General features: G+C 33.0%; 1 protein-coding gene across 2 annotated transcripts in view; it reads left to right on the forward strand.

The window, feature by feature from the left end:
- LOC119634609 (ETS-like protein pointed) overlaps positions 1–11635 on the forward strand; it is a 179915-nt gene that overhangs the window by 108558 nt on the left and 59722 nt on the right. The window contains exons 1-3 of one of the 2 annotated variants that reach the window (XM_038028860.1): positions 1305–1598; positions 3194–3310; positions 5243–5446. In XM_038028860.1, the coding sequence (XP_037884788.1) occupies positions 1343–1598; positions 3194–3310; positions 5243–5446 (577 nt within the window). In that variant the 5' untranslated portion in view covers positions 1305–1342. Of the gene's footprint in view, positions 1–1304; positions 1599–3193; positions 3311–5242; positions 5447–11635 lie in introns of those variants that run through there. The other variant, XM_038028859.1, reaches the window with a different exon arrangement.

Raw genomic sequence — 11635 nt, forward strand, 5'->3', positions numbered from 1 at the left:
AACTAAATAAAAATGATATAACAATAAATATTAATGTGTGTTAAGATGAAATTCCAATCTTATCGTTTACTTCTGATGCAAAAAAGCATAAAATTTTACTTTTTCTTTTTTTCCATTTTTTTAATACCAACAACAATAATAATAACAAATTATCGATAAATATTTTATATATATATATATATATACATACACATGCCTCTAATCAGCTGAGCAGTGCAAAGTAATAAACAATTAAATTAACAACTCATAAATAATGCCTGTTAACAGAACAACCACACGATATACAAAAAAAAAAAAAAAAAAAAAACCAAAAAAACAATCACTCCTTAAACTTTTCCCCTTTTTTTATAATAGAAGAAGAATAGTATTTGTGTTGCTTTTTTCATTGCACTGCATTGTTCTGCTTATGGTGTCGAAGTCAGCACGCACCCACATCGAGCGTGTCGCACTCAGTCCGTCAGTTACTTAATAAAATATCAGTGCATTTCATTTAAGTGAAGAAAAGATAGATAGAAAGAAAGCAAGCCCCAGATAACTAAGTGTTTGAAAGTTGTTTTCCTTCCAACCCTACACCCATTGATATAATAAAGCAACAACCCACTCACTTGATGTTGATGTATTACGGGCACATAAATGTCTGTAAAAAATAATATATCTTCAGATTGTTATTATTATTATTATTATTATTATTATTATTATTACTACTATTTGTATTATTGAAATACATTTTTACATATATACATTATAACATATGTACATAAGAGACAATAACAAAGCGTGCGGTAAATCAACACTTGTTGAGCATAACAGTCGCATCGACCCTTGACTGCGTTTTTATCATGTATAAACGGCCAAACAGTCAATCAAGCCGCTGCCAGCCATTCAGCGAGTCAGCTAAGTAAAAGTTATTCATGCACTCCCTTTTTTCTCTGTGTGCGACTGTGTGTGCTCGTGTATATGTGAATTTAAAAAAAAAAAAAAAAAAAAAACAAAAACAAAAAGTATAAATTCTGTTGCTTATATTCAAACATGCACAGATGTGTAAACAAACATATGTGCATTTTATGTATGTATGTAATTATTTGTTTGTGAAAGGGTCATGACACATTCACTTATTCTTTCCAATTCCAACTGAAGGTTAATAAGTTAAATAATAAATTGAATTGATTTCAATTTGATTTGTTTGTTATTAAGAAATATTTTCTTTTTGAACTATTTGACATTATATATATATATACGTATATGTGTAAGTAAACATATTAATTTAATAATAATAATAATAAACACTTGTGTTATCTCAATTATTTTGTAAAGAAAGCGTGAAAAAACTTTTTAATGAGATATGACGAACGAATGGATTGATTGGTCGGATAGCCGTTTACGTGTACCTTTACGTACGAGCTATCCTTATACTCAAACTTATTACAACAATAACACTAATAATAATAATGATTATAATTACAATTTAAATACTTGTGATAACTATGTTAATAATAATAATAGCAATAGTATTAACTATAATTGCTTAACATCGCATAAATTTAATGTTAAATTACCGAAAATTCAACAATTATATAACACAAATAATAAATTAAAAGGTAATTAAACAAATATTCATTTTTTAACTCATCTGAGAGAAGCGACTACTACTACTACTACTACTACTACTGCAACGCAATTTTATTTATATGATGTTTTTGTTGCGTTCCCTTTCTCTCTTCCGACGATCTTTCCTCTTATTTGCCCTTCTCCTGCTCACTCTTATTGTTTATTTTACTTGTAAGTTTTTGAGAATTTTTTTGAAAGAAAGAAGGAAAATTAAAAAGTCTTATATTAACTTCATAACGGATTTTGGGGAAATTTGTCGTACGTGAAAAACGAGACATACTTTTCAAATTATGTACGAGAGATAAATTGAAAGTAGAAACTTCCGCAATTGTCTCAAGTTCCATTTTATATATTTAAAATCATAAATCAATATGGCAAAGCTACAACAAGATTGATAACTTTTAGACGACTCTTGTGAACAAGAAGAGTTTAATTCAACTTTTTAAGCTTTGAGGGACTTGTCAAGGTTACTTGATTAGAGGCATATGTATTTTCTTTTTCCGATTAGAGCCAGATCGGTGCTTTTCGAGTTGAGTATAGTTCTTATTAACATCTTTCTCAGAAAAAAGAACAGGTCGGGAGCATGCGAATTTCCCAGCTTGCATACACACAGGTAAACAACTTAAAGCTAACAAGGGTGCATCGATTCTAAGGCGTAAAAGTTTGAAAGAAAAAAATATGAAATCTAGATAGAAAATGAAAACTAGGTCTAGGCTCTCTACGGACAAGCTTAGATATCGGTAGACATATTTCTGTCAACAGCTCCTATCAGAAATGTACTCCTGCTTCATCCAACCTTATGAAATGTAGGAGAAATAAAAAATATTTTATGTGGAGACATTAAACTTCTTACTTGTTTATAGCTCTCTTGTAATCTGTTTTTTTAACATTGATCTATGACAGCTGCAGTTTCATATACAAGTCATGAATTCCAACTGCCAACCGATGAATAAATAAAACTGAAATAACTTAGAAGCTTTTATATTGGGCTCGCACATAATTGCATAATAAATGTCCACAAAATTTGCTGCTCTAAGTTTTCATAAATGCTTCAAAGTACTATTGAGACGATATCAGAAAACTCCATTGTCGCCAATACTAAGATTGAGATCGATCTTCTTTGCAATCGAATACCGATAAGGGCTGATTGAAGTTCCGATTTAAACGAACTTAATAGTCTTTCATTAGTCTGCGTCAAGAAGTTAGATTTCAAAAAAGAATTACTTCCTATAATTATTGACGCCCAGTCTTAAGTTTTTTTCTTGTTAAATATTGTTATTTACCTTTCGATGATCATTTAAATTAATATAGACCGACATCTTTGCCCAACATGAATCTGAGCCATTACATGTAATGTAAATATTGTAAATTTTTATCTAATCTAAATAGAGTTTTTTCCGGTTTCACTATCTGCACAAACGACAAATTCCTGTTGCATTTATATGATATTATATTTTATCTAATATCGCTTCTGCTAGTGCCATTAACTAACTTAATGCAAATGTAAACTGTTTATGTAATTTTTTAAACTTGAACTTTATCATTTATTGGTTTTGTATATTTTTGTTTTTTTTTTCATTTTTAGATGTACCCACACAAATACCTCCTCTTACGCCGGGCACTAATCGCAAAGTAGCTGAAGTGTTAAAGGCGTCTTTTGCGTCTTGGGAAAAAGAGGTACAAAATTGCAATATAACCAAAGGTAAGACATTAGAATAACGTTAAATTAAATCGTTCCCCTGAGTGATCAGGCGAAGGAATTTAATAAAGATTTTGAATACGTATTAAGAGCAAGTGGTATCAAGTTAGGGAGCTTCGTTGGTTGGATGCAAACAAAATGCATAGATTTCTTGCTTAGATTTCTGGTGAAGTGTTTTAGATGTCGCCCAATAAGTCTCCCAATCATTTCACTTTCCGTTCTCAATTTCTTTATTTATCTACACCGATTTTCATTTTTCCATTTGAAGAAAAACATTTAATGGACTTTGGGACAAAAGAACGGCACAATGACGGCTATACTTGAGGTATATGGTGGATGTTTGCAACAATTTCTGATATAATCCCTTCGATTTTTAATCAAAGAAAAGTTGGTCCGTTTGTTTGTGGTAAAGTGTTTCTTGCCCACGAAAGCAGCTTTTCTCTCCCGAATTTTGAAAAGTAATTTTGATTAACACTCTCCTGTTATTGCTTTACCAGTTTGACAATAAAATATTAGTAAGATTTCATGTTTATCCTAAAAATGTATGTCATGACTCCTTTTAGCAGTAATGACCACCTTGGCTGTTGTGAAGCGAAAGAATAAAATTCAGTCTCTCTTAGGGCTTATCAATGCAATTTAAAACATTAGCGATGAGGTTCAATCTCAAGTCTAGTGACAAATTAATGCATAGCTGAGTGTTTTTCTTTACAATTGAAAGGATAATCAGGCGAAAGTGATTTTTTTTACAATATAGTCTTGCTGCCGATGCTCTTGCTAAGTCCAAATTATTTGCTGATTACATGTCTGCTTTAGAATTGCTTTACGTCTCAGATGCTTGTGAGTTGGGCTAAAGGTAGATCTTTTAAATCCAACTTATACACATATTTCTCCAGCGTTTGCAGTTTTCGGTTGATTTTGACCATGGTCCGTCGATAAAATCGATACGACTGCGTATTTGGATAGACAAACTTTCCTTTACTATTTGATAATAAGAATTCATCTCTGCCCATGAGCAAGTCCGTAAAGTATAAGTAGAAAATTACAATTTATAATTTACATAAGCTAGTGATGTAAAATTTTGCATCAATTTTTCGCGGACTATAAAATTAGTTCACATCTTTGTCTCAAAAAAAAAAAAAAAAAAAAAACTCTTTTCACCTGCAAGAAGAGAAGCAAGCATAAGAGCATAAGAAAGGTTAAATGTTAAAATCATATTTTCGGACCACACTAACGCATACAATTTCAATAATTTCATAACAATTAAAAACGTCATAAAAAAAAAAATAAAAAAAAGATTAGAATCAACAAACATTGAGTTCTCAAAAACCACTCTACAACTCTACATATATATTCTCTACCTTACGCATTAAATCATAATAAGATAAGACCAACAAGAAGTTAACAACGAAAAGGAAAAATATCCCAAAAGCAATGTGGTAGAAATATTGTTAATAAAAAACCTAAAAGCATTATTAAATATGATAATAAAGTTGTTTTTGTTTTTCTAACCACCACCACCACCACCATCATCATCATCATCATCATCAGCAGCAGCAGCAGCAAATGAAAAATAAAACATGTTTGTCCGATGACTTTGTGACTTGCACGAAGCATCTTTCACAAGTATAAACCGAATAAGTATAAGTATTTTAAGTTGATTTAGACGAGTGTAACTCTTGGATGAAGCCTTAAATATTCCATTATATAAGTAATGATAGCGTTGGTACGTATTCTCACAAACTAACTAATAAAAGATTCTCTATGCATTTTGGCGAGACTTCTATTGCTTACAAAAACCTATACCGCTGTGTTGAGAGTATTCAAAATTCGTCTCAAGCTCTATCTACATATATATGCGTTAGAAATAAAACAAAAGAAAATTTTTGATTTTTATTTTTTGAACCCTAATGCAAATAATGCTTTGTCCTTTTGCAGATCCCCGCGAATGGACTGAGGAACATGTCATATATTGGCTTAATTGGGCGATCAAAGAATTCTCCTTAGTCTCTATGAATTTGGAGCCATTTAGTAAAATGAAAGGACGTGATATGATTGAATTAGGCAAAGATAAATTTTTAGCCATTACACCGGCTTTCACTGGCGACATACTCTGGGAACATTTGGACATTTTACAAAAAGGTAAGTGCGCACATCATCTTAATACCACATACAACCAACCAAAACACAATTTCATATAAAAATTCAATGCCTAACTGTGAAAACACTTTACCATCTATCTATTCATTTACATTTGAAACTAAAAACAACAAAAACAATATAAACAACAACATCAACAGCAACAACAAGAACAAGAATAGTAACATAGATAATAGAAATTTCAATAGATTCGTATAGTTATTAAAATAATAACAACTAAAATACAACAACACGGTAATAACAGCATAATGAAAACGGAACATGTAATGAATAGTACACACTAAGCATATTAAAGAGATGTTGGCGCCATAGATATCAATAAAAAAAAAAAAAGAAAAAAATAAATAAATAAATAAATTGCCAGATAGTTGAGAGAGTGACTGCATGCGTTTGTGTTCATCGATACCTGTGACATATATATATTTGATATTTAATAATTGATTTTGTGCTAGGATTCGTTTTAAAAAGAACCTAATATTTTTAGGAATTTTTTTTCCGTGTTCTTCCTTATTCTTCTAACAATTTTCTTATGAAATTTAACAAAAAGGTGGAAAAAATAAGAAAAAAAAAAACAAAACAAATTCCATTAAAATTCTAACAATGTGTAAAAATTGGAACCAATTTTCTTGTAATTGCAGTTTTATAGAATTTTTCTCTTCTCCTTCTTTCTGATTGAAAATGTTTTCTGATTTCCTGATTTAATTCCGGATTCATCTTATTGAGCTTCGCCATCATTTTCATCATTATAGCTTTTTGTCCGGTTTTTATTTATATAATAAAATAAAATTAAATTTTCTAAAATTTCACCCTTTACAGTAGAAAAATTTTCTTAAAAGCACAAAGGTCAAAGGTCTACTAACACTGTCACTTCATATGTAAAGTTAATGATGAGCAATGGGTTGTGCAATTGTGTGATTGAAAATAAGCTAAATGAATGAATGAATGATTTTCTTGGTATCTATGTCCCCTTTACAAACTTCTACGTTTGTACCGCAGAAAAAAAAAAAGATTTAGATATATAAAGTGTCGCCTATATATATAGTTTTAGAATGTGTCAAATCGATCGGGGTACATTTTCTTAAATGCTAACAAAACGATTTATTCCTCTTCTCTAAGCTCGCCTGTCCCGATTTTATTCCGTCGTCTATGACTCTCTTTCTTGATTCGTTTGTTGATTCGTCTGCCATTCTTATATCATTTATTTGTGTGTTCGCTTCTGCATCTGTTTACATAATCTGCCGACCAAGGGAATCCAGAAGTCAGAACCCGCCTACCTGCAGACCTTGTTAATAAGTAGTTAGCTTCTATGGAAGTCCAAAATTTAAAATAGGTTTTCAATAGACAGAGGGGCGCTCCGCAAGACGTATGCCTGGCACTGCTGGGTCGATACTTTTTGTTGGAGATTGAAAATCTATGGTTAAGTTGTGTAATCCAAATGCAACAGAGGCAATTATCCCAAAACTGTACAGTTCCAACAATGGAGATAATAAGACCAAGATTCTCTCCATTCTCCGTTGTGACAGAGTCCAAATGGCTGGATACGGTTCTGCGGACGAAAATCACGATAGTTGAGCTCACCTCGAAATCAGAGGATCATTATGCTTAGCAGGCCTCGCTTTATCTCGAGGGGAGAGTTTGGCCCAGACCCAATCTCTCAAATCTGGTGCTCTACTTTGGTATTGGGCCCCTAACGTTTGCCTCTTTCGCTGGGCGCAAGTTATCAATTACTTATCATTCTATAAAGATTCCTGGCTACTTTCATCACAGGTATAGATGTTAAACTCTGCAGGTATCTATCTAAGTAACCCTTTATCTATTCGTTTATCGCTCAAGTGACCATATGTTTGTCATTTTGTCAACCGTTTTGTCCGTTTCTTCATCTGCGGTCGCATCCTCCCATACTCCTACTAGCCTGCTTATTTATTCTCCTTTTGACTTTTGAAATTTTGAACCCTGAAAAATATGGTAAACAGTCTGCCTCGACATCCTCATAATTTGTTCAATTGCAGGGTACAATGAAATGAATGGAAATACTCTGCTGACGCAAATGCGACCAATTGAAAGAACATTGGAAACATCATGTCAGAAATAAACTCCGTCGCTCGCAGCCGAATTCGAACGTTTATGTTTCTATACTGATCCATATGTCCATCTGCCGGCCTGTGTCTATGTTATATGTATATATGTATATATATATATGTATATACGTTATATGTATATCTTGTCCGATGGTCCGCTTTTTTGCCTGCTTCTCTATCGGCACATTCGCTTATCTATCCACGCTCGCTTGGCTGTTCCTTCCCAGGACTATTTCCACGTGTGTGTATCCCCTCGTTTATCTATCTCTTTTTGTTGGTCGATTCTCTCTTCTGTCTACCCGTACTCGTGTCGTCAATTGCAAATAATGGACCGAAGGAGATCATAGGTAGGGTAGGATCCAGAATGCGCCTGCGCTTATAATCCGTTCTGCAATTAGGTTTCTTCCGGCCGTTTATTCGTATAAGGGTAAAACACTTGTATTTCTTTCAGATGTAACCATGTGTAGAGTGTCCGTGGGACAAAGATTTAAAGTCCTCACCATATACTCCGAACCAATTAGCACATCGTCCCTTTCTATAATCTCCGATTCTCTTCAAGTGACACTTAAGAGTAGCCATAAAAATAATAAAGTCCATAGTTCGATAGTTAGTCAGACAAAGAGAATTTTTACAGATACGACAGCTGTTACATAAGAGTGTACTTTACATTAATATATATATAACATAACTTACACTAATATATATACTATTGTACACCAAGTTTAGAAATAAATGCGAAGGTAGGATAGAACGAACATCTATCTGAAACTTAATACGTAAGCAAACCACGCACGAGAAGTGTGTACTACTTTAGTTAGTAAACATGTGGTATGCAAACAACACAGAGAGAGAGAGAGAGAGAGATTGCAAGAAGAAAATTTATGTTAAAACTAATCATAAAATTTCCGGAAATTTTGAATGGAACTAATTTGCCTTTGGATTCTGCTCTAAAAAGAAAAACAAATTGACCGGAATAGCTCTGAAGTAAAGCATGGACAAAACTATTTACCGAAATAGGAAGAAAACACGTTTTATATGTTAACTCTTTTTCAATACCGAAGCTTTTAAATTACGAATAATTTTGTGGCCAGTAATATAGACAAGTTTAAAACTCGCTTAACAGCCGAAATCCTTTTTATGAGTCGTATATGTGCAAATGAAGTGCGACAGCTTCCTCATCAATTTTCTAAACAAAAATGATTTCATGCGGCCCATTGGCATTGGAGAAGACAATAGATTCTCTAAAATTTTCCTTAGTGGTGGGTGTTCGCGATTCGTCGTGAGAGGAGTGCAACTCTTTAATACTTTTCCTCTTGTTTTTTGTTTTCAATTTTCTAAATAAATTTTATTAACTGACGGTGCCCAGTTGAAAATAGCATAACATTAAGTCTACGCTTAGAGACGTGGCAGCGCAGACACTGGCCAATAAATTCGATTACTACGATAAATACAAAAAATATATTTTTTTTATATGAAAATGGCACACGAACAGACACGCACGCTCACTAATACAGTGAAAAAAAAAAAAAAAAATGTAATAAAAAATAAGAAAAAGACCTCTTGCTCAAAACCGATAAATAGAACGGAAAATCTGCTTAAAAGCGGATGTCTTCGAGGTAACAAAATCAACATCAATTTTTTTGTTAATATTGTTATTGGTATGTTATGTTAAAAGAGTGTATGTGTGCGCGACCGCGTGTGTGTGTGTGTGTGTGCTCGCGCGAAAGTGCTTCTCCGTATGCTAAGTATTGGTTTTAATACACCTTCCTTCACCTATAATTCGCTTCGGTTATTTATATTGACCAACAGCATAACTTGTCTTTTACGCTTTGTTTTTTTGCTCTCTGCAAATAACTCAGTTTAAATGCACCTTTAAATCTGTTCCACGTTTACCGGTATTTATGCATACGTATGTGTATACGTACATATATATATATCTATGTGTCTTTCTAACGGTAGCTATACAACACGATAGTGTTTGCTCTTTTTACATTATATTAAAAGAAACTGTATTTACGTGGAGTTGCACTTCTATTATCTCGATGCAAAGCATGGTACATTCAATTCCTAACCCTTTTCATGTAACGTTTGTCTCGCGAACACCACTATCCTTGAATCATTTTATGATGGCGCACATAAGAAGAGAAAACAAAAAAAGATATGAAAGTACGTAAACGAGGCAAGCACAAAACTCTAAAGAATATTTCATTATGCAGACCGCCGATAAAGTAGGAAGTTAACAATGTTATTATAAAAAATATGAAGCTATGGACATTTCTCCACTCTAAGCAACTAATGACTGTTAGCTGAGGAAACGTTTGCTAATATAAACGCACAATTTGGAGCACAATCAGTAAACTGTTCATAACTAACTGTTCAACTGTGAAAGACATAAAAAACTTATAGATAGATAGATATTCAGGCATGAAAATAGTTCAGAAGTTGAAAAGTAAATCTTTAATAAGATCAGAAATGCAAAGAAAGAACATACTTGAGAAGACACATACTTCACGTGAATCCTGTTGTATAATCGATAGTCAAGTTTTTTTTATTACTTTTCATCGATGATTCAATTTTTATTTTATATTCTATATTAGGTAGTCCAGAAATTTCTTCCAGAAGTTTTTCCCAACAACAGGTTAAAATAACCTTTTTCAGGTATCTAGACAGATAAGTAGGATTGGAAGTATGTATAAATACAGGCTTATGTTACGAGATTGGTTGGGTTATAGCAATGACATATAAGTAAAAAAAGGCTAAACTGCTGCATAGGCATATAAAGAAATATGTTCTGTGTACGAAAATACTGGTGGAGCACACTTCCCAAAATTGGTTTGCGAAACTTCGTTTTAGAACTTTTCAGTGAAGACTTTACCGCGTTTAGGTAAACAGAACTACCAACCAAAGGTTATAATTGAAGCCAATCACTTGGTAACGATTCTCTGAGATCTCTTAATTTATTCAAGAAGCTGCTTACTCCTTATATATATAAAAAAAAAAGATTTTATTTCTTAGCAAAATGTTGTAAGAAATTGCCGGACTGTCAAATATTATACCTATACTGCACTTACTTATGTTGTTCATTTTGTCAAGACTTGTTATATAGTTGCCTCCACCTCATTGCAACTAAACATATTTTTAACACGGTTTTTAAAGCGCTTTTCAAAGTCTTCAGTACCTTGTATCATACTTTAATGATTGGTTGTGAGTTTTCATTCGATAAAGGTCTAACTCTTAGTGAGATCGACCACATGCCTCCAGCCTGTAACTATACCGTATCTTCCACGATGACCAACACGTACAAGGAATATCGTGTATATATATATAAAAAATCAGTCATCCACTCTTATAATTAATCCTGTTTGAGACATGATTAGTATGCCTTAGCCCGAAGTGAAAGTATTTATAGTAATGAAATTTGAATTCCAATTTGTACATTTTTGAGAATTACAATAGGGAACACCTAAGAATATGATGGTGTAGATAGACAGGATTAGATCGAGTTACAGAATAAAATGTTTAACAAAATTGCACACCAATTGTCATGTATATCGCTTATAATAAACGGCGACTGCCGCCATGAAAGTCTTAGCTATGGTACCCGTCAACACAGCGTTTTAATGTGATAAACGATAACTCGCGTAGGCAATCGTAATATGAGGGGGGAGGGGGCTCTTACCACTCCCCAAGTCCCAGAAGGATAGGCGCCGCAAAATACGAATCAAAGTGTAAATATCCTCTCTATACAGCGTAGAAATTCTGAATCGATAGAACCGTGCATGTCCATCCGTCCGTTGCATATATCTGACGTTTTCTTTTGCAATGATCTCTTATCTGTTTTATCTTAATTTAGTCAAAAGTAAAATGTCTTCTTGTCAAGAAGTTAAAACAAAAAACGCAATCGTTTCATTATTTCCCATAACCTATTTTATCCTCTTCAAAGCAAACAATTGCTAAAATCGAATTCAAGAATGAAGCGAATCTTACTTTTTCTTCTGTGATTTTTATTTGATTTTAATCTCTCCCTCTCTCTGTCTCTGTCTCTGTCTCTCTCTCTCTCTCTCTCTCTCTCTCTCTCTCTCTCTCTCTCTCT

Source organism: Glossina fuscipes, unplaced genomic scaffold (assembly GCF_014805625.2).
Source record: "Glossina fuscipes isolate IAEA_lab_2018 unplaced genomic scaffold, Yale_Gfus_2 3, whole genome shotgun sequence".
NCBI classification, from domain to species: Eukaryota; Metazoa; Arthropoda; class Insecta; order Diptera; family Glossinidae; genus Glossina; species Glossina fuscipes.